The sequence below is a fragment of the Bufo gargarizans genome, chromosome 1 (genome assembly GCF_014858855.1).
Source record: "Bufo gargarizans isolate SCDJY-AF-19 chromosome 1, ASM1485885v1, whole genome shotgun sequence".
In the NCBI taxonomy this organism is placed as follows: domain Eukaryota; kingdom Metazoa; phylum Chordata; class Amphibia; order Anura; family Bufonidae; genus Bufo; species Bufo gargarizans.
This window is the reverse complement of record NC_058080.1, coordinates 613,002,354-613,026,840: the sequence shown is the minus strand read 5'-3', so window position 1 is coordinate 613,026,840 and position 24,487 is coordinate 613,002,354. Positions and strand designations below refer to the sequence as shown.

General features: G+C 39.0%; 1 protein-coding gene across 5 annotated transcripts in view; it reads right to left on the bottom strand.

Annotated features, from left to right (window-relative positions):
* SEMA6A (semaphorin 6A) overlaps positions 1 to 24,487 on the bottom strand; it is a 206,729-nt gene that overhangs the window by 133,656 nt on the left and 48,586 nt on the right. For 4 of the 5 annotated variants that reach the window (XM_044275906.1, XM_044275907.1, XM_044275902.1 and 1 more), the window contains exon 2: positions 3,404 to 3,540. In XM_044275906.1, the coding sequence (XP_044131841.1) occupies positions 3,404 to 3,503 (100 nt within the window). In that variant the 5' untranslated portion in view covers positions 3,504 to 3,540. Of the gene's footprint in view, positions 1 to 3,403; positions 3,541 to 21,103; positions 21,207 to 24,487 lie in introns of all 5 variants that reach the window. The other variant, XM_044275904.1, reaches the window with a different exon arrangement.

The following is a 24,487-nucleotide window of genomic DNA, read 5'->3' as shown; positions in this document are numbered from 1 at the left end:
TAAATATTTGAAAAAAAAGAATCAGATTTCATTACATGCTCTAAATACATGAACGTTCCTAAAGTTACAAACTTATAAGGCTGACTTCAGATTCGGATCATCTGTGTATATGGTACCAAAATGTCTAGAGATGGATTTCACCTGGGCTACTATATCCTAATAAAAGGCTTTTTTTTAACCTTATTTGCATATGGATTCATATTTTACTTTATTATATAAAACACATTTTACTTCCTTAAATTCAACAATAAGCTATTTTTTACTAATGACTATTGCATCTTATCTCTTATAATCCAACATAAATTAGTTAATTAGTTCATCCATTAACATTTAATTCATGAGGCTACTTGCCAACTTATTCTCAGTTAAGTGCCATCGTAAAATGATATTATTCAATTTTTTTTTAAATCAAAGGGCAATTCATTTAATTAGGATTTCTATAAGAATTAGGACCAAATATGTTAAGATCATTTTTACAGAACTCGAGTTATTCCTTTCTAGAATTCCTTATTCTCCGAACAAGGAATTTGTCTGCTACTTGCAGCAAACCTTGTTTTAGCATGTAAAGTCTCATTTGAAGTCAACATTTACAAGAGAACTTTAATACATTGAAAATGAGCCAAAGATTGTGCATTTTTAATTTTGCTTCCAGAATTTCACAAACATTTAGCATGTTTTGTTAATTTTTTCCTGTCCCCATAATTTTAGTACATGTAATTAAATTTATGTTTCCTAATATCTCAATTATAGTTTAGTAGTTGCATGAAAATGAGTTTTGCAAACATCATAAGATGTCTTTGGCTTTTGCATAGGCTCAGATAATGCAGTGAATTCATCTGCATACAAATCCATGTTAAGCCAGTCGGAAGTGCACTTTTCAGCAACACTAAATCTATTCTACAGGCAGATAATGCTCAAAAGTAGAGGACTGGTCATGTTCTTAAGAACCTACAGCTTTTAAGAAGGTTAGTCGAGAAGATTAACAGTAGATATGCCAAGAGTTTATCCGCTGTACAGACATAAGATTTTGGCTTGAGTCTGCAACTTAAAATACTTTTCCAAGAAAGTTTTAAGCCTACAAGGCGCATTACATTTAATAAAAGAGATAGACACTATGCTCTTTATTGGATAGATGACATACGGTATTTTAGGAAGTGAGAGACTTTATGCAGATCTATCTGGAGCTGAATTAACAGCAATCACTTATTACATACTTACTATCAGTCCCTTTACAAGAGGAAGTAATAAAGTAATAGATGATGCAGGTAATACAAATTCCATGTAACTTCCTTATCAGTTTATCTTATGACAGCTTGTATCAATTGATCTGAAGAATACAAGCTGCAGTAACATATGTGTGCATTTTGATCACAGATTCGAAAGGCAAGATTAACATATTGTTGTGGGCTTGGAAATACCAGACATCAAGTAAAAGTCCCATAAAAGTCTATGTGTGCCACATTAAATCTCTATAGCACTCGGAGGTTGAACAGAGCCTTAAAGGGGTTATTCCATGATTGATTGAAAAAAATGAAAATTTAGATATCATATAGTATATGACAATCTCTTGTACCTCACATGGATCCAGATATTTCCACATTCATTGCTCCAATTGTTCTGCTAGATTTATTTCAGGCTGGTAGCCTGAGTGCCCTTTCTTCTGTAGCTCTTTCCCTGTAACTGTCACAGCTTCTAACAGACAGTGACAGTTAAAGATTTAAACTGAGCATGTGTGACCATTTCAGTGAGGTGGACAAGAAATAAGGAAAAGCAGATTGTGCTATACAAATACATTTTACTGAACAGCTCAGTGCTTATACTATTTTTTTTTAAATACATGCAAATGTGATCAGATCCAGGTGCTGGTTAATACAGCCGGGAGTTAATACAGCCAGGAGAATGATGGCTAAAACAATATTTTTATTTAGATTAATCCTTCATGATCTTACTCTTTTTGTTAAAGGGTTATACTTATCTTAGACATTTATGTCTGATAGAATATAGAACCACCATCCTAAGAACAGAGGTCCTCCCACACCATTCAGGTGGCTGCGGGCCATGCATGTAGGCCGTTAATGAATGCTGGAGTGGCTTAGCCCACTGTGATAATCTGTTTTCATAATGGCCATAGCGGTAAATAAGAGTTAAGTAAGTTTGTTGTGCTACACTGATTGTATAACTCATATTCACTCCTACGGGAGTTACAGAAATAATGTAGCACAGCAGGCATGTCTGTTTCCCTAATACAGGCCACCTCTTCATTAAATTGAGCCTGGACGCAGTAGCCAGTTGCTGCCTGGACGTTGTGGAAGGACCTCATCTACCAGACATTTATGGCATGTCATATAGATATGCTATAAATGTCTACCCTATTAAGTTACTGTAAAATTTCTATACTTTGTGTTTCAAGTGTGCATTGAGGCATTATTTTATAAATCATAGGTTATGAACTTATTTTAATATTCCCTCTTAATAATGTAATTGTTTAAACAGTCTTGTAGAACATTTTAAACCAAGTACAAGTGCAGTTAAAAGTAGCACTTGACTCAAGTGCCACTTCAACATTTATAAAAACAAGTTTGTAACTTGCTTTTCTCATTTTACATAAAAAATGACCATACTGTAACTGATGGACATACCTAAGACAGTCTATGTCCCAGAAGTGTAGATAATATTGGTTGATGCATCAGGCAATATATTGTCTTGTTGATTAAAGGGGTTGTCCAAATGTTTAATACTGAAGATCTATCCTTAGGACCGATCATCAGTATCTGATCGGTGGAAGTCTGGCTCCCGGAGAGTGCCTCCAAGAAGCTGACAGAGCACAGTGCTATCCATTGGATAATGGCTGTGCTCTGTATTGAAGCTCAAGCCCATTCACTTGAATGAGATTGAGCTGAGCCTAGGACATGCGGCCGATGAAAGTGACATCACTGGCCTAGGACAAGGCCATGGTGCTCACCAAAGGGCTATCGTTTATTCAAACAGGTGATCGATGGAGGTGTCGGATCAGATAATGATTACCTATCCTGAGGTCATCAGTATCAAACACTTGGACAACTCCTTTAAACTGTATAACAGTTATATAAAAGTATATTTTACCCATAATGCCCAGGGCTATAACTGTAGATATAATGCTAGGACATTCCATATGATATTGCCTTTGTAAGATAATATTTCACACCACATACTTGTATGTTTATTTGCTTTGAAACATGAGGAAACATCCTCCACCCACTTGAATGTGCCTATAGGACATAGGTGAGGAATGTTAAGCTACATTTCCTTAAAGGAATGTTATCGATTGACAACACTAAAAAGACCCAACCTTTATATCTACTTTAACATTTCTTTTATATTTGTTACTGTGCTCAAACCAAGATATTAAAGATGTTTCACTCACAGTTGCCATGCGAAATACTGATTGGCTCAGAATCTTCTGGGAATCCAGCCCCAGCAACTTGCAGTACTGTGAAATATAGCAGTAAAGCTTCTGACCTCATAGTAGTTTAGCTCGAAGACTTTACTTGTCACTTCACCCTGTAAGAAGACAAAAAGTACAAAAATGTTTTAGTTCTAAAGACCTACGACTTGAATATCACATTTGTGTGTGCATACCAAATAACACCCAGTGAAGCTATACGGAATTAATGGCTTGCATAGATTAAGGGCAAATTAATAATAAATGCATTTTACTTTATGTAAAGATAATACATTTTTTTTATTTCAGACTCTCTTTTAACTATTTCATGCTGCAGGAAATAGCGCTGTCTTAGATATCCACCAAACAGATGAACATATTAATATTAATGCACTGCAAAATAAACCAAACCTAGCAATAAGCTACTAGTCAAGAGACAACCTAAAGTCTCAAAATGATAAGAATATTAAAAAGGTGAAAAAGATCTCTATATACAAGATTCTAAATCAAAATGGCAATGGCTCCTATCATATAGATAATTTAGAGAAACCAAAAAGAACAAAGCAAAAATCATTGAAGTCATAAAATACACTGGGAACAGATTACAAAATATTTGTCCTAATCAGAAATGTTTGACACTTCCAAACAGGGGATTATTGTTGAGTCTGTCATAATTCACTTCACGTTTAGTATACTAAGCATTTATAAATCTCTAAACTGCCATTATACAAAAACTGAATGTGCTTTTCTGTCCTTATTAAGTCCTACACATAAGATACTCAGATATAATTATGTCTGAACCCAATTATTACAGCTTGAAGCTTCTCACTGTGCAAACATTGCTATATCAAATCCAAATAATGCTTATTGCTTGTCTTACACAGGCACTTACACTTATTTTACCTGACGCTGTGGTACCGCAGCGGTATCGCCACCGCTGCTAATCAAAGAAAATGATGTGTGAAATATATCTATTAGGTACTGCGCGATGTGCTTTCTGTATACCTCCCCTACCTGTCAGTACTCAAGAGCCCACAGTATACAGTAACTCAGATACCCAGAGATTGGTAAATACCTGATTCTGGGTGTTCTTCAGGGTTAAACTCTGAAATTGAACTATTTGCATTCGAATAATTCATAAAACGAATGCGCAAGGGGTGAAGGGGTTAAAAAAGGGAGGAGATACAGACCTTTAAAAGCAGCACCAGGAGCCAGACTAAACATCCCTGACGAAGAATAGCGTACTAGCTATTGCCGTCATCCTAGCTCTTGCCGTGACATCACGCTCCGTGCGAGCGCGAGTAAGCGGCCTTTTCAAAATTGAGCTGTGCCACCAGCCAGGGCAAGCTCAATATCAAGCCTAAACCAATAGGGTCCAGCCTCCTATATTTCCCTTCATCCTGGACGTGAAAAAAGAAAATCAAGAAAGACGCAGGACAGACAGTCAAACAGAAGAAACCCAGAATCGGGTATTTACCAATCTGTGGGTATCTGAGTTACTGTATACTGCGGGCTCTTGAGTACCGACAGGTAGGGAGGTATACAGGAAGCACATCGTGCAGTACCTAATAGATATAAATCCAAATAATGGGTGACTGGACTTTAATGACATGCTTGCATCTCAAAATGAAAGGTGGCAGAATCCCTATTCTAGGTCTAGTTGGTTCACATCAGCTAGTGGGCTTGGTCCAAGCAACCACATTAAACTCAAAGGCCCAAAGGTGCTGGCAATGATAGCTCTCCAAATACAAGTTATGTCCAGAAAAAGTGAAGATGTATTCCACTAAATGTGACGCTACAGCTACTGGACAGCCTTTGGCATCCTTGAAAAAGGCTGTCCATAGCCAAAACATAAGTGATTCAAATGTCTCCATAAATCAGGAATATTCACTTCTCTGCTCACAGATATTATATCTAGACGTAAAATAAAATCATGCATGAACCTGCTTTTACCTTTGATAATATACACTACATGCATCCTAATTTATTTATTGTTGAATACAATACATCAGCATATTAAATACACCAACATATTCCACAGCGCTGTACAAAGAGACAGATCAACGAGCATTCATAGGAATGCTTTAGCGAAAATTTGGTTGTATAATACAGCCCTAAAAGTGCAGCCGATTATGCAATGAACAGGCAAGTTCATTGGGCAATCACAATTTTTAAGCATGCTTAAAAATTGTCATTGCCGGCGGCAGTACATGCTGTCTAATCACAATCTGCTGCCAGCAAACAATGAGTTAGTATGGGGACAAGATGGCATTAGCGATTGCTCCTATATATACTGTGTGAAGTAGATTACTGCATGTAAAAGAAGCATTCTCCTCCACTAACAAGCAGACGATTGCCAGGAAGGAACGGGAAATTTGTCTGCTAAATCTTTTAATGTAAAAGGGTTTTCCCACAAACAAAAAACAAAAACAAACAAAAATAATCAGTTTAACTTTTCCCTGGATAGAATGTGGATGTGCTGTATAAACTATAATAGTTGAACTTTAATACTTTAATATAACTAGGGGCTATTTTTTAAGCCACTGTATATATACTGTAGTTTCGGATGTAGGTGGCTTAATGTGGATTTTCTTCATTCTGTTAATTCTTCTTTTGTCAAGTAAAGGGTAATCTTTTAAGCTCAGCACAACATGGCGTTGGAGAACTTCAAAGAAGGCCAAAGTAATTAACTGTAGACTTCCATCAAACCTCTTTGACTGGAACTCATACCAATGACCTATTGTTCAGTAATTTATATAGGTAGGGGGCAAAAACACAAAAGGAACATAGAAGAGGTATGCACAGCTGAATGGGGTGTTTTCAAGAGTCCTTTTTAAAAGCACTGAAATGTTTAATGTAATGTCTCTATTTGTGTACTGCAGCCATCTAAACAGCCAATATAGCCTTCCCCTGAGGGTTCTGGTTCCTCATGTATGTCAACGAGTTATTGCTGTCAACAAGTTAAGAACACACATATTGTGGAACAGACAGCCTCGCTGAAAGCAGCACACAGAGATCTTTCACGTTCTAACACCTAGGAAGCATACATCTGCTTGTCGGTCTTGTGTTATGGTTAGGACATATTAATTGTGCATTGCTTTCCTCCTTACAATCACTGTGCTATTATGGTTAGGACATGGATGCATAGGCAATAAGAAAAATGAAACACTCTGAAATACATATCACTTGATCCCAAATGTAGCATCCCTGAAAGTGGGTGACAATCTCTTGAAAACCAACCTGCGATTTTTAACCTTTTATTTTTATAACTGGTTGAGAACTTGTCACGTTGCACATGCAGTCCTATTTGTGGTCAGCATGTTATAGTGCAGGAGGAGCTGAGCAGATTGATGTCAAGTTTTGGTAGGAAAAGATTCAGTACAACTTATAATTTCTAAATTTTTGAACCCATGCTCATTCAGGGCTTAGGAGTCCAGTGGGAAGTCCTACTCAGCGACATATTTTTGAATGACAGCATACTGAGATAGCCTACCTGATTCATATGTATAAAACGATTGTGCATTTTGTGAGGGTTAAGCCTCCATGTTTGTATTTCATACTGCCATTTTTTGTGTAATGAACTGTGAGCTTCTTGTGGAAGGTTACTGTAACTTCAAGGTCACACCTTGCCCCCACCAACCCTTGTTAAAAAGGAATCTTAACAAGCATCAGGAATACTAGTATGTGGATAGCACCCACAGTTAAGATTAAGGAGACGTTCTAGGCCTATAGCCAAGAAGATGCTCATTTCAGATTGTGTTTTTAATGAGTTAATGATGTAAATGTTTGACTACGTCTTCAGTTGGAAATGATCCAGAAATTTGCTTTATAACTCTGCTTTCTTTCAATAAAGTTTAGAAAAACTTGATACACAGACCTATGCCTGTGTTGGTTTTTCTCTATGGATATCCATAACTTCTAATTTGGAGTCCACTGCTCATCTGGCATTGGGGTATTTGCCATAACAGAAACTGGCGCCCAACGTGGGGCATGACTATGTCCTTCCTGCTGAGACCTCCAACACCTGGACGTGTCAAACCGGGCAAACAGACAAAAATCAGCACTGAGGTAAGAGCTTTTTCTTAGAAGTAGTCTGTACCTCCCTGTCTGGCATTTGTCTTGTTCGAGGGTCCGGCAGAGTATAAGGCAACTTTACAGTCATGCCTGATTTATGTTTAAGAATCTGTGACCCTGATAAAGGGCTAGTAGATAAGTGCATGAGTGGTGGATGAATTTAAACCAGGATTTTAGCTGGGAATTGATAGGGATTGTTCTGTGAGTAACTGTGTATGTATTTGTCATTGTTTATTGTGTGTGTGTAGAATCTGGCAGGAAACAAGGGGAAGGGGCCAGAAGCTCAGAGAGGCTTTGGCTTTAATATAGAAGGTACACCTGAAAGGATAGGGTGGGGAAGCCTTTTATGGAGAAAATAGAAGTCTAAGTTTCCCCCTAGTAAGCACAGATTCAGGAATAGACCATGGGTTATCGGAACAGTGTTCCTAAAGAGTATGAGACAGCTAAACAACTGGTAGGAAAAACAGGTGACAAAGATGCGTTAAAGAAAGTTGACAAAGTGTTGGAACAAAGCAGGTATGAAACATGGAAACCTTGATTTAGAGGTTTGGGAAAGGTTCAAGCATGCCCACAGTGGGTGGATTAAGGATCATGCATGTGAAAATGTAGTTAACATCTGGATTAAGGTAGCAAGAGAGATAGAAACAGAAGGTTGGAAGCCACAAGTTTACAGGGGGAAGTTGTACTACAAACCCCCTGAAGAGGAAATTGAAAAGGTTATATCTGGAGGTCCACCACCTTATAATCCTTCAAGGGCACATGTCTCTCAATATGCGGGACCTGTGGGAATCAGAATCCAGATTGGACTAAAACCTGCAGAGTGTGTGGTAACCCCAGATACAGCACTGGATTATATCCAGTGCTATTATGAACAGGGATGATACCACAGGTCCCTCAGGAGCCTGCCGCCGCTGATGGAGCTGGTGGTGGAGATGGCCAAGATGGCTAACAGGCAGCACTACCTCCTCAGACTCCCCATTATTTTCAACAGTACTTTATACAGTATGTACCATGGAGTCCTAAGGACCAACTGGGACTATTGTCAAAGATACCTGACCCACTGACGTGACCCGTGGCCACATCCTGAATGTTACAACAGATACAGGCCACTTACAGAGCAACATGGGCATACTTATTAAATTATTTGGTAGCCCTGAAGTTAGGGGAGGCCCAATATAGCTCAGTTAAGAATACCCTAGAGGGAGACAGAGTGACAAATGACCCAAATGTGGCCTGGAGTGACTGGGAGAAGACAGAACAGTCAGGGACAGAGTACTGCAGAACTTTTGGTAGATGGGCCAGGACAAAGGAGGATGAGAGCTCACATTGATGTGCTTGAGCAGAGTGTGTAACAGGAACAAAGGTAGAAAAGACTATGAGACATGTTGAGATGATCCCTCACACAGGTGCAGATATGAAGAATCTGGGAAACCAGCAGCAAGGGGAATATCCAGCTGAAGTATGTGTATCTGACACCTGTGGTCAGTGAATATCTCAAAATGGGGGAATTGTGAAGATTAAGACTCCATGTTGTATTTCATACTGCTATTTTTTGTGTAATGAACTGTGAGCTTCTTGTGAAAAGTTACTGTAACTTCAAGGTCTCTCCTTGCCCCCACCAACACTCGTTAGAAAGGAATCTTAACAAGCATCAGGAGTACTAGTATGTGGATAGCACCCACAGTTAAGATTAAGGAGACGTTCTAGGCGTATAGCCAAGAGGATTCTCATTTCAGATTGTGTTTTTAATGAGTTAATGACGTAAATGTTTGACTATGTCTTCAGTTGGAAATGATCCAGAAATTTGCTTTATAACTCTGCTTTCTTTCAATAAAGTTTAGAAACACTTAAAACATAGACCTATGCCTGTGTTGGTTTTTCTCTATGGATATCCATAACTTCTAATTTGGAGTCCACCCCTCATCCGGCAATGGAGTATTTGCCCTAACAATGATACCAGCCTAGAAATGAGTTATCCATCGAGGCCTGAGTTCTTCTAATGTCTGTCATCAGCTTAAGGTTGGTTAGGCCCATATGTAGACAAAAGATTCAATGCAACATAGGTTTGAATTTGTATTTAAAATTTTTCGACAAAAATAATGGAAAATTCAAATAAAAGATAATGAAATGATAAGGCCTCCTCTGTCCCATTACACAATATATTACTTTGGTAGATCAACCAGTATCAGAGGGATATTCAAACTTCATAAAAATTTTTGGATGCCATAAAAAACACTTTGAGTGTCTGCTCCGAAGGTTAAAAAGGCTTGTCTGATTCTACTGCTTTCTCAAAGATAAGCCACGTGTGAAGCATTTGGCAGCCATTGTATTGTAATACAGTAGGACACATTGTATCACTTTAGACTTACAATGGAGGTACATTTCTTCTTGAAATCATGTTTTACTGTTAGAGGGGTTGTCAGAGACGTTAATATTGATAGCCTATCCTAAGGACAAGTAATAAATATTAAAATGCTGGATAATCCTTTAAGAATTACCATATAATTATATTTTTCCTGTTTTACAGGTAAACTTCCGTCTACATTTTCTGAAAATGTTAACAGCTTACAAACGTTTAGCCTCATTTCACATGCAACTGCTGCAGAAAAAACTGTTTTGGTAATGCACCCTGTAATGAATTTCTTGATATCTAATTTTTTCCTAGACTGTAAAAATAACTCCCCCTAGGTATTGTCACTTGGCTTTCCAGGTTTTGCTACAATATCCCATTATGAAATCATTATAATAAAGCAGATTTGCCATTGTGGTTACCTTCCTGAAACCAGAGTTTTCTCATCAGTAGAGAGACTTATCAATCTTTTACTCAATAAAACCTTCTTTATTTAGGACCTCTTGTATCAGAAAATATATCAGTAAGCAGGTTGCATCTGGGCTTCTTAACAGAGAATGGGAACCTTAATAAATGCAGTTCTAATGAGATGCTGCCACTTTGGGCAGCGAAGACAAACAGCCCACACTGAAATTGAAAACGGCTAAAGGCGATCGATTCTGGTTGTAACCTTTACTGTAAAAAGTCTCCTGGGATCCCATGAGCCACCTGTTCACTGATATTTGCATTGATATATAGCCGAAATAGAAATGAGAAAGCAGCTACCAGTTTTTGATAAAGCATCTGTTCCCCTCCACTTCTCATGTTTTCGTTCAGAGATGCTTTTCAAAAAGGGGGAATTAGAGTCGGGTGAAAATCCCAAGGCGTTATAACTCATCCACAGAAATAACAAAACCTGCTTATTCAACTCAGCAAAAGAAGGGTGACGCTCATATAACAAGAAATAAAACCCTTGTGTGAGGCTGCAAAACCCTTTGTACGTGTTGCAATCAAACACTGAATTTCTAAGTGTTATCCTGCTCACCTTTAACACCTTTCAACCACGTCATGCCAACCACTTTTGATGAGGCTTTCAATACTTCAAACACTTTCTGTACTATATTGTAAAACAAAAGATAAAGGGCTACTACCTGTAACAGAGAACCAAGCATTCCCTGAAAGCACCCATGGTGTAAAGTGTCACCTGATAGTAATATAACTTTATATCACTATAGGGATGTGGATCTTTTTGGCCAGATTGGATCAGATCTGGTTCAATATATGTGACTATTGAGTAGGTTCAGACCTGTATATCAGACCTTAATATGGGATTAGTATCCTGAAGCATATCAGCAGTTCCATGTTACTAAATGCATCATTTTTGAGTAATCCCACTACAGCCCTATACATCCAGAGATGCCAAGAAGAGAGTAAAAAGCTGATGACTAGGTACAAAAATACCATTGTGGAGAATTTTTGATGCCATTAAAAGCCAGTTATCAGGAAGGTTCTGGCAAAGCATATAGATTATTAATATGTATTAATGTCATCAAAACATTATTATGCACACATTATTATGGTTTCTTAGATAAACGGGTTGTCGACAAAAGCAGACTAGGCATTTAAAGGGGTTATTCACCTGTTAATATTGATGAACTATCATCAGGATAGGACATCAATATCTGATCACCAGCGGTCCAACTCCCGGCACCCCCTCTGATCAACTGATCAGAGCAACACCTGTTCATTACACAGCACTTTGTCTTGGAAATGCAGCGTAATACAAGTGTTTTTTATTACACTATGCCACCGCTCCACAGGAGACGAGACATAGTGTAATGAAGAGGAAGTGGTGCTCGCATGGGACCCCTGCCGATCAAATGTTGATAACCTATGCTGACAATAGATCATCAATATGATGGCTGTACAACCCCTTTAAAGTGGCCCTGGAAATGACCCTAAAAGAGGCCCCTTGTTGAAGGCAAGTCCAAATGGCAGGCCAACATAAATAAGCACGACCAATAGAAGTAGGTGGGGCCAGCAAGACCTTAGAATATGACAAAATACCACCCCAGCAGAACCAAATACCACAGTAGAGCAGAAAATACTGCCTGAGCAGAACCAAATAACACATGCTGCCAGTTTAGTGCATAAGTACATGGTGCTAAGAGCATCAGATGTTTATGAATACGGTCAGCAGCCATAAAGGCAGGCTCTAGCAGCCCTCTAAGCATCGGTCACTCAGAAATTTGCCTGTAGGCTCTATGCCCAGTCATCCCCTGGCTGTCCCATTATGACACTAGAGTACAAGCTCTCTGCTATCTCAGGCAGTCCCATACACTCCGGCGTGTCTGCCATTCCATTTAAATGGGAAGTACTAGCCCTTTATTGCCCACAGCAACCAATCACAGTGATGCGTTATTGATTCCACATTATGACAGTGATTGGTTGCTGTGGACAGGAAGGCTAGTTGGAGATTCAGAGGCAGACTTTTTGAATGATGACTGACAATTCGACACCTGTTATAATTATTACTCAATGAAGGTTTTTAGAAGATTACTCTTAGCTAGGTGTAAAACTTTCATGCTTTTTTCCTCTGAATGCATTTTTTTTTACTTGTCTCTCACATGTGAATTATTCTTAGAAGCTTTATGTTGTTCTGTTCCTTGCACAAATTCATCCAGAGCTCAATATAAATTCATGACTAGAAACGTAGTATAATGTGTATATATATATATATATTGTATATTAGCATATTTGTGTATATGTGTAAATCTGTATATGTGTGTGAGTATATGTGTTTTTGTGTGTCTTTTCCAGATTGCAGACACCTCCGCCCTCTCCCATGCAGTTGTTTTTGACTAAAAATAGTTTAACTAAAGCAACATGTTATAATGAAACCAACATGAGCGTGAACAAAAATTTATGAAATTCATAGACTTGAGCTCATATTACATCTCATATCTGAAATACACTGTATAACATGCCATAAAAACAACACACAAATCTGCATAACACCCCTAGAATATACTATGCTGACAGGACAAGTTTGCTTTATGGTAACTTTCGACATTATATAAGGGAAATGCCTATGGCAGTCTGTATTCTCTCGATGTACTGCGTACAAACACTCATAATCTACCTGAGAGTTTGACATCAGATTATGCATGGAGAGAATACAGGCTACCATAAACAGCATCATATACTGAGCGGAAGGGTTCAGTTTGACATGTGGTTAGAATTGTTATCAGTAGAGATGATTGAGTCTCAGATTCAATTCAGCCAAAGTGGTCTGGCAATTCAATTCGGGGGTCCAAATAAACTCCACCTGAAAAAAAGTTGTGGATGACATTCTGGGGTCTCCTGGGACTGTATACAATTCATTATAAGCTTTAACGCCAAGCCTGCATTAGTAATCTTAAAGTGACAGTGACATATATGGCTATAGCTTTCTGACATTTTTTAACTGATGACCTTTCCACTCGATAGGTCATCAGTATCTGATCATGGGGGTCCAACACCCAGGAACCCCACCAATCAGCTATTAGTGAGGATACCGATGCTTGCAGTAGCGCCATGGCCTTCTTCAGCTTTGCCTAGGCCATGTGATGTCACCTTCATTCGCCACATGGTTTGGGCACATCTCAGCCCTACTGTAGTGAATGGGACAGAACCACAAGTCCAAAAATGTGCTTTTTGATGGCACAAACACCATCTGGTAATCCTCCTTCATCCTTTATGACTTCTGCCCTGAATTTTTTTTTAGAAATTGTGAGTAATGTGCCCAAAATGAATCTCCAGAAATTCACATTTGACACACATAAAAAAAAAAGTGGGCTAAATTTGATTAATTTAGAATCAATTTGCTTATCTCTATCAAATATCTCTCAAGTGATCCATTTCTAAAACTAAATTATGGTGTCAAGCATTCAAAGTGGAATTCAGTCTGAAGTTTAGGAAAACTTTGATTCGCAACAAATCAGAATTTCCTTGTGCTTTGTGGTAACTAATCAAGTTTTGCTAAAACGGCAGATCACCCATAATGCCATGCAGCAGCAGATAGTTACCCCCTGTGATGTCACAGCCCTATAAAACCCTAATCCCATGTCCCTGAGCTGAGCAGAGGGATAGACTTGGCAATCGCTCATGCGCTATGGACAGCGTTGCTGAAAACAATCAATAAAATAATTCAATACCAATAAGATGGAAGCATTTATTATTCCAGTGTCCAGCATGCCAACCAATACCATCCAGTCTGCATTACTTAGGGGTGCCAGGTTTTAATGATGACCATTAGGGATGAGCGAATTGACTTTGGATGAAACATCCGAAGTCGATTTGCATAAAAATTTGTTCTAATACTGTACGGAGCAGGAGCTCTGTACAGTGTTAGAAAGTATTGGCTCCGATGAGCTGAAGTTTTTGCTTCTACTTGAAACTGAACCCAAGTTCGGGATATGTTTTTTTACAGTACAAATTCATTTATGAAGTTATTACACGAAGTCTCGTGAGACTTCGCAAAGCAATAGCTTTGGATCATCGGAGCCAATACACTCTAATACTGTACAGAGATACTGCTCTGTACAGTATTAGAACTAAGTTTTATGCAAATTGACTTTGGATGTTTCATCCAAAGTCCATTCGCTCATCCCTAATGACCATCCTCATCTTTTGCCGGCTTTACTTCTTCCAAATCATCCTTTAAAGTCTTCATGTCCTAAAAAAAAGTCAGCAAGATGCAGAGAGAGGAGGCACTGGATGTTCCTGATAACATATTCTCATTGATATTAGAGGATGTGGAAAACTAGGAAAAGCAGATGGCAAAAGAAGGGCTCCCAACTGTAAGGCAGGAGAGAACTAGGGTTGGAGAAGTGGATATGCCAACATATTGTCCTCCCAACCTAACCAGCCAAACTTCACACCAGCAACAACCCCTGTTTAACAGTGTTGTGTGGTCATTAACAATGAAGACTTGCTATACAGTGCGGTCTTCATTATTAAATGAAAGGCAGCTGTAGGCTAATTGGCCGCACGGGGCAACCTGCCCATAGTACAGCCGCTCTGTGTGGCCATACCCTAAAGCAGAGTTGCCTGGGTATACCTAATTTATAGTAATTTGTGACTAATTAATTTGTAACAAATCAAATTTCTTGGTGAACTTCGGCCTAATCAAATTTTTTCAAAACTTTGCCCATCTTTAATTATGGTACTACTATTGACACTGCAATTGACATAAAATGAAGCTTCACTGTAAACGATAACACAAAAGGCCTTAAAATATATCTTGGGATGCAATCACACTATTGCAATACAAAGAAAACTAGCAGATTTACTTGAAAACTTTATTCTTTTATTTCTCTTCATAAAATCCATTTTAGTTATGTCATATTCCATATAGCTGGTGATAACCGTGTGATCTGCCAGTTCTCCCATTACTACATACATAATGAATGTGCTAAGCGGTAATCAGCGTAGGCTGAAAACATTGCCTGGGGGAAGGGGACCAAGCAGACGAGTGACCTACATTACTGCCCTTTACAATAATATCATATTATGTAGGAGGAAGACAGCTATAACTTGGTGTAAGGGACTTTGCTCTACCTCTGGCTAGGTTGCCCATTGTTCTTGCACTATCCTCTATCAATGTGGCTTTGATGATTTCTTTGTAGGAGACTCTCTGCTCCACTGACCTGGTACGTGGTATAATATGGTATAACAAGAAAGATGACATTTCATAGACACGTTCTCTCTCCTAAACTCTTCTTGGCTCTGATAAATGATGTTTTCAGATAATCTGGACGAAGATCAACTTATTTCTCACTGCCAATTTCATCATGTTTAGCACGTTATCAAGTACAAACAGCAGACTGTAATGTAGACCATCCACTGGAAAGCTTGAAATAATAAAAGGCACAAAGGAGAATTGTACGAACAGGCCGGTAGAGAGCAAAATCTAGATAACCGTAAAATCAACCAGCTGTATAAACCAAATACCTCATTCTCAATGTGGCAATCATTCCCGGCTCAGCGCTAACGCTCATTATAAATATTATTCTACAGTATTGCGGTATAGTTTTACTATACCTATTTTACCTGGCGCCTACTAAGGTTAAAAGGTGTTACTAAGCCTACTACCAGAAACTGCTGTATTGTACGTTGTCAATGGTTTTGTATGTGTCCCACTCACAGTGAAGATCTAAGCAGTTTTGGAGAATGCCCTACTTGCAAAAGGCATATCAGGGCAGGATTAGCCGCAGATAAGCTCAACTTTCTTTACTGTCTGCGTGCAGCATAAACACATTGCATAAAGGTTGTTAAAAGAACTGCGAGACAGCGAGATGTGTGAGCAAAGCATACCATGTATTCATCTTGATCATTGATCAAGATCATTGATCATTATGTCACGATTAAGGACTAAGATTCAATTGTCCGAAACGTGTATACCTTTGGTGTCAATGTATATGCTTTTACCGCTAAATAAATAAAGTTATCGTTTTTATGGGAAGCTGGATTTCATCCTATTTCTTCACATCACTTCAGCCAAGTCCGAGCTTTAATCCGTGCCTCCCATTAGCGAACACAGGTGAGCGTTGCAGTTTCTCTTCTCTTTCATGTATTCATCTACACCTGGGATTAGCAACCTCCAGCACTCCAACTGTGGTAAAACTACAACTCCCAGCATGCACACGTGTTTGGCTGCTCTCCCGTAGAAGTGAATGGAGTATGCTGGGGGTTGTAGTTTCACAACAGCTGTAGGTTGCTGACCCCTGATCTACACCCAGGGTTGCCAATCGTCCATAAATTTCTGGACAATCCATAAAAATAGGCGACTTTTTTCCAGTAAACAGGAAAAAAAAATGATCTGGGATTTTTTCGAGACTGGTGGTACCTGACTAGGTTATTTTGGGTTAATTATTATTATTAATATTATGTTAACGCTCACAGCAAATGCCGGTAATGAGTTTTCATCAGTATATTAGGATATAGACATGTATAATCTTTATCATTATGGTTTTCCAATTTGTACGTAAAAAATGACGACTGTCCGTGATTTTGGGATAAGTTGTCCAGAAAAAAGAAAAATTCTGGTTGGTAATCCTGTCTACACCCATATGATCTAATTATATGTCTCTGTGCATTTAGGACTTTACCTTGGAATGGAAAGTTGCCAGATTCACAAAATTACAAAATACACATTGAATGGGCAGCAAAATCCAAGTGTTACATGGAGATTTGTGGTAGATTTTACCCAAGCATTGCATAAACTGACGTACTGAAGATTTAAAATCTGCACCGTGTGCATGAGATTTTGTACAGTTCTGCAGCAAACAATGTACAGACCATATGCCACGTATGAACACTGTGGGGGAGATTTATCAAACTGGTGTAAAGTAGACCCGGCCTAGTTGCCCATAGCAACTGGTCAGATTCCACCTTTCATTTTTCACAGCTGCTTTGGAAAAGAAAAGGTGGAATCTGATTGGTTGCTATGGCCAACTAAGCCAGTTCTACTTTACACCAGTTTGATGAAATCCACACAAAGGATAACTGCACACAATGTTGATTATGTGCGTTTTTTTCCCGCAAATATTTTCATGCAGAAAAACCCCATAGACTTCAAGGGGTTGTTAAAATTCACTGAAAATCTGCACCAAAAACATAAAAACCGCACAAAATCCGCAATAAATAGTGTAGATTTTCTGCATACAAATCCACACAGTGTGCAGTTAGCCAAAGTTTTTTCATCCACATTGTAGAAAGAAAAGTATTGAAGTCAATTTTTGCTGTGGTTTCCAAGTGGCCACATGTAAATTAGCCCCATGTAATAAGACTAAATCTGTGTGCAGACCCGCGGCACGTCAAACTAAACGCAGCAGAAAATGATTAGACAGCCTCCGATTTCTGCTGCAGACTCCATGGTGGAGAAAACCCGCTGTCTGAGCAGACTTTTTGGGTGGGTTCATTCACATGTAGGCCTTTGCTGGCATTTCTGTGCACTTTTCCATTTTTAGAGGCTGCATTTATTACGGTAAATAAGCCTTGTCCAGATGTTAGCTGAAAGTCTATGAGAACTATGGAACGCAGGTCACACAGGAATTGGCGTTTTTGTTCATCAGGTGGTGTGTTTTTTTTCTCTTTTTGTCTGGCTACTACTTAAAAAAGCAGCATGCTGGAAATCTTGCTATTTTTTCAGGCATTATCACATTACCTTCTCCACAGGGGAAAAACGTCTTATAGCAGATGCTAGGGGACAAACACACAGTTCGCAAAAAATGTCCCCCCCCCCCCCAAAAAAATGCTGTAAAAACTACAAATGAGGCTACTTTCACACTCACGTTTTGTTCGGCTCTGTCATGGATGGATCCGTTTAGATAATACAACCGTCTGCATCCGTTCTGAACTGATCCGTTTGTATTATCTTTAACATAGCCAAGACGTCTTGAACACCATTGAAAATTAATGGGGGACGGATCCGTTTTCTATTGTGCCATATTGTGTCATTGAAAACTCAGTTTGGCTCAGTTTCATCAGACGGACAAGCAGCGTTTTGGTGTCCGTCTCCAAAGCAGAATGGTGACTGAACTGATGCAAACTGATGCATTCTGAGCGGATCCTTTTCCATTCAGAATACATTAGAATGCAAACTGATCCGTTTTGGACCGCTTGTGAGAGCCCTGAACGTATCTCACAAACGGAAAGCCAAAACGCCAGTGTGAAAGTAGACTGACAAAAAAGATGTACATGGCTATTCTGGAATTTTTTACAGACACACAAAATGCTAGTGTAACTTTGTGTTGTTTAGGGACCACAACAGAGCTGTTTCTTGTATAAAAAAAAAGCAGACCCTTTTTTTTAATTACATACAGGACAACCTGGACTATTTTATATAGGCTACTTTCACACTCACGTTTTGGCTATCCCTTTGTGAGATACGTTCAGGGATCTCACAAGCCGTCCAAAATGGATCAGTTTTGCCCTAATGCATTCTGAATGGAAAAGGACCCGCTCAGAATGCACCAGTTTGCCTCCGTTCAGTCTCCATTCTGCTTTGGAGACGGACACCAAAACACTGCCTGCAGCGCTTTGCTGTCAACTTGACGAAACTGAGCCAAATGGATCCGTCCTGGCACACAATGTAAGTCAATTGACTTTCAATAGAGTTCAAGACGGATGTATCTTGGCTATGTTACAAATAATACAAACGGATCCATTGATGACGGATGCATGCGGTTGTAATATTGTAACGGAACCGCGTTTTTGCAGATCCATGACGGATCCGCCCAAAATGTGAGTGTGAAAGTAGCCCTAGCTATTTTTGTTCACTTGCATTGATAGCAGATATTGAACTACAATCACTACTACAAATTATAGTCACAGTTTTCCCCTTACATAGCCCTCATTCTCCTATGTAAGGCTAGTTTCACATCTCCGGCAGCAATTCTGGCTCCGGCACTGCCAAATGCAACCAGAGTGCCCGCCGGCCCCATTAACTATAATAGGGTCCGGCAGAGATCAGACTCTTATCCGGCAAAAATGGTGAGAATCGAACCGACAGAAACCGCTTCTCACTGCGATTTCTGTCCAGCCAATTCCCGGCATTCTCTGCCGGAACTGGCTGCCAGATAAAAATGCTGGAGATGTGAAACTAGCCTAAAGGGTGTATTAGACTGCCAGATTTTCTGGCAGATGATCGCTAACGAGTGTTCCTATGAAAGCTCCTTTGAGATCATCTGTCAGTCTAATAGTGCCTCGAAATGCCAGCTTGTTCCTCGGGAAATTGTGATTTTTAAGCATGCTTAAAAATCACAATGGTGCCGATGGCAGATCACGCTGTGCAATAGTGATCTGCCTCCGGCACACCATTGCCCTGCATGGGGACGAGCGATGGCATAGAGATCACTCCTTCCCATGCCACAGAGGACATCGTTGCATGTAATAATAGCAGCTGTGTCCTCTGCTAGCTATCTGACGATTGCCGGGAGGAAACGCTTCCCTCCCGACTATTGTCTACAGCATCGGGGTGTCTAATACACCCTTACGCCTACAGCTTACTACAGTTCTGGAATTCTAATTAAGGATAAAGATAAGGATGTATAGAACAATCGGTCTCGTCCTCATAAAAAAAGTGCCGCAATGGATGGAATTTTAGAAAAATAGATACATTTGGAATGTGAAAAATGTGATCAACATGTTTAAATAAAACAAGTTCACCATCTGTGGTTCCAATCTATGGAATGGTCTTTGAGTTTGAATCGACAATTGAATCTAAGCCATCATAGAAAGTGACATTCAGAAGTAATTTGAATCTGAAATCATATGCAAGGACCTCAACTGTAAAGTTCTATGCAGCGAAGACCAAAGAGGAGCTAAGAAGGAGGGTTATGTAAATCTTCACCTTTACCTCCATTGTTCTGTCACCAAAGGACATAATCTCTCTCCTTTTAAATTTCTACTTATTTACTATGTGACATTATGGAAGTCTCCTCTGAAATGGCTCATTAATTGAATCAGTGGTATCACGCTCCTCAAACTGAATTATTTCCATAGCAACAATGGACGGCTCGCTGGGAAGCCAGTGTCTGTTACATTGTAATCACTACGATGTAAATCGACAAAGAATAACAGAATTTTGAAGAAAAAAACGTCCATTAAACAAAAGCCAACACCATGGCCACATTTCACTTTTAGCTCGGGGGTTGGCTACTGAGGTTGGACAGCTTTTGTAGAAGCAGATCAAGTCATCATAGATATAACCCCCACATGTCAAGATGTGCTAGAAACCCGGCAGTTGGTAATGAAGATAATAAATTATGCTTCTAGAGAACACACATGTCAATGCACTGAGATCTAATAAAACAAATTTAGTTTTCAATCTAGCTGGCTGTGCTCTACTGCAGAAGACCTGCAAGCCTTCGGCTGCCACCAATTATCCAGCCTGCATGAAGCGCCGATACTCCCTACAGCACTAACCCCACAGAACAGCTCTTGTGAATCATCACTAATCCTTTGTCATAAAAAATAATAATTCTATATACCTAATCCAGCAAACGCAGGTAGACTGCATGAATGGAGCGAGTAATAGAAGTCGAAGAACCCAGCGTGTATAATAATGCATACACACATTTCATTCAGAATTAAGCTGTAACTTAACCTCTTCTGTAAAACCTGTCCCACGGACAAATTCACAGCCCTACATCCTGTTTATAAGGAAACACAAAGAACAACATTCTTTAAAGGAACTAAGGAAGCTGCCTGTATACAAAATATATATCTCTTACCTGGACGCAGGGCAAAAACTTTGACAAATCTTTAGGGAAAAGTGCAAATTTACCAGTGAGTGGAAAACCATTCATGTGGACACCCTGGTACAATGGAGACAGTCTGAGGAAAACAGAATATAATGACATGACTGAGACAGAAGGTACAACCGGGCTACATTCACATGAAAGCCATCACATGGATGTTTTAAAAGCAATAGTAGTCTATGGGGTTATTCATACGACTGTTTCCTTGACACCCTATGAATAACGGCCATAAAAAAAAATAGGACATATCGTATTTTGTCAATTTTCATGATAAATAGCCCCCATACAATTAAAGAGTGAAGTTTTTAATGCCCATTTTAAGAAAGCCATTAGTGAAAAAAAACTGCCTTTTTTTCAGTTGAGTGAAGGTAGCCTAGTCCTGCCATTGGTTTCTTCACTGAAATTAGTATTTTCACAATTCATGATATATGATACAAGCAAATTTTCCTTTTAGATGGCCATGCACATTAGTCCAAAAGGGATTCAACCAAAACGATCATTCGTCAGGTGAAATTTTATAAAAGATTTTTAGCCAACCGATGATAGGCCATTATCATTGGTCCTATAGGATGCCAGTCCTTTAACGACCTTGTCAGAAAGATTTTTTTTGTCCTTTGCCTGGTGCCATTCAACATGGATGTAAATGAAATAAAAAATTGAATAGAACCCCAAGTTTTACTATGGCACCTCATGGTTACTTCTGTTGTTTGCATTATCTCTTCTGTGCGGCATTACTTTCTGCATTCTACTTGTGCTGTGACATCACTATTATTCCTGTATGTGACATCATATGTGCATTATACTACTATGCAACATTACTGTTTGTATAATTCCAGTGTTCAACGAGTAGATTATTCCTGTACACAACTGCCTTTATTATCTCCGTACTGTGACATTACTGTGTATATTATTTCACTATTATCACATCACTTAGTGCATTACCTATGTACTATGACATAAATGTGCTCACTCACATGTGCCAATCATAAGCTTTTTTGAACATGTTGCTGAAAGTCATCATGATGGAATGGGGCCACTCTCAACGTTTTGCTATGAGGCCCCATGATTACTTGTTATGCCCGCTCCATTCTACATATTTAGACTATAATTTGTATGGCTGTGTTGGCATAATGTTAATTTAACAGGACGATTGTTCATCTAACCATTTTTCAACCATCAACCTATTACACTTCAATCTTATTTGTATAGTCACCTTCCCAGGGGTGCACCACCAATGAGGCCAGGTAAGGCGATCGCGTCAGGCAGCACCAGGTAGGGCAAGAGGGGAGCAGCAGAAGGGCCATGGTCAATCAGCGCCTTCATTGTGGCAAAGGAGTTAGGTTAAGAAGTTGGCATTGGAGGGGGGCCATGTATCAGTTTTCTCCTCAGGCAGCAGAAAGGCACCCTTGCACCTTCCTATAGGCAAATCAACAAAGGCAGTTTATGTGCTTCTCAGTCATGGTACTATCATTCAGAGAAAAGATACTCTACAGAAGCAAAAGACCTTAGTGGACAATTGTATTGGAGATACCAGTTTTTTTTGCGCATAGCCAGCTTAGGACACCTATACACTCAACAGCAGAAATGTCATGAAAGATGGTCCTATGTATCATCAATGCCATTTCACAAGCCTAGCTGTCCCCAGCAGCAGATGATCAGTGAAAAAAAGGACACATTTGCTACATATTGGTAAATCGCCGTTACCAACAAATGCTTGCCATATATTACACACCAGATTTCAGATATAAATTGGAAAAGTCCTATTGGTGTCCTTTGGCATATGCTCCCCCAGAAAACATCTTTACATCTGTGTAAGACATTCCATTAGGAGCCTTCTTTGCAGATTCCATCAAACATAGTAGACAAAATATTACAGTGCAGCATGATGAGCTGTTATGTCCACTAAAAAGATGAACATCATTATAGTCAATAAGGTCCATCAGGTGCAACCGGTGTCAACCACTGCTGTCATTTTCGTTGTTTTGCAGGAGCAGAACAACAATAATGAACAAGGCAGATATGAACATATGTGGGTTTATAAAATGGAAACCAAGATAAAGCATGAAAATCTTGTTGCCTAGCATAACATTATGCCTGAGGAGTTCTTTTTTTCTTCAAGACTATTTTGTGCTTCTCTTATTGTCCAAACTTGTTTACTGAGCATTCTAGTTTTTTTTTTACTAACATCTCATTTACCCCTTGATCAGCACGGAATCTTGTTTTATCACTGTAATTAAATTGTTCCTGTGTTCATCTTCTAGTTATCGTGGCTTTATCATTATCGTGGCTTTATCATTATCATGGCGAAGCTTCCACAGGTCCTCTACAGTATCTAGCAATATGTAATTTATCTGTACAATCAGACATTTAAACACTGCTTCATTGCAAAGGAAATAAGAAAACCAAATGCCCTTCCTGATAGACTTATTTAATAATGGTGCACTCGCCTCCTACACTGTATGAACCCTATGTCTAATTACAGGTCTGAACATATCACGGTTTCAAATGGAGCACATGCTGTGTCACAGAAGTCAGCACACCGATGGAATTCCGTCTACATATCAATTTTTCACAGATTAGTTCCCTGTGGTGTATGGTATGGAATTTATTAACTAGTTTGTATCATACATGTCACAGCATAGCAAGGCCAGAGAAGAATAAAAAAATGAAAACAGGGGGTGGCCTTCTAATGGATGTTTGCCATATTGAAGCAGTTCATTGTTTATTACCAAATACCTGGCATGTGAGGGCACACATGAATTGCAAATTGTTCTTTATATGCAATGACTGAATTTCACAGATGAATTAAAATACATCCCAAAAGTTGCTGTACAGTCTCAAGATTTGGCTTGTTTATGGTCATAGACAACTTAGTTAAAAATCACATAAGACCTTTGAAGACAATGAAAGTTCCCAACATCATCAATAGCTGTGAGCCAAATGTTTGTTCAGCCCACAACTATCTCTCCCGATTCCCCTATAGACATACATGGTCAGCTGACCATGAATGTGTTTTTAAAGAGAACAGAGAAGAAAGCCACTGCCAAGACCTCTGGAGGTGGCTTTTCTCCTGGTAAAATAAAATTATCAAACATTACCATCCAATACATTATTTTTCCCCCAACATCATCATCATCATCATCATCTTTAGAGCTGAGACTTTGAAGGAAATATGTTCAATTACTTCAAGATCATCAATTCAGTTGCAGATTGCACACTGGACCTTATATGAATTACCAAAATGGCACTGGTATCTATTCTCTGCAATTCCTTGTCCTTCTCTTAATTTAAAGTAACTGAATGAAGATACAAAAACCAGAAGCCATAAATTTTATAAAATTCTTTATATTGGAAAAT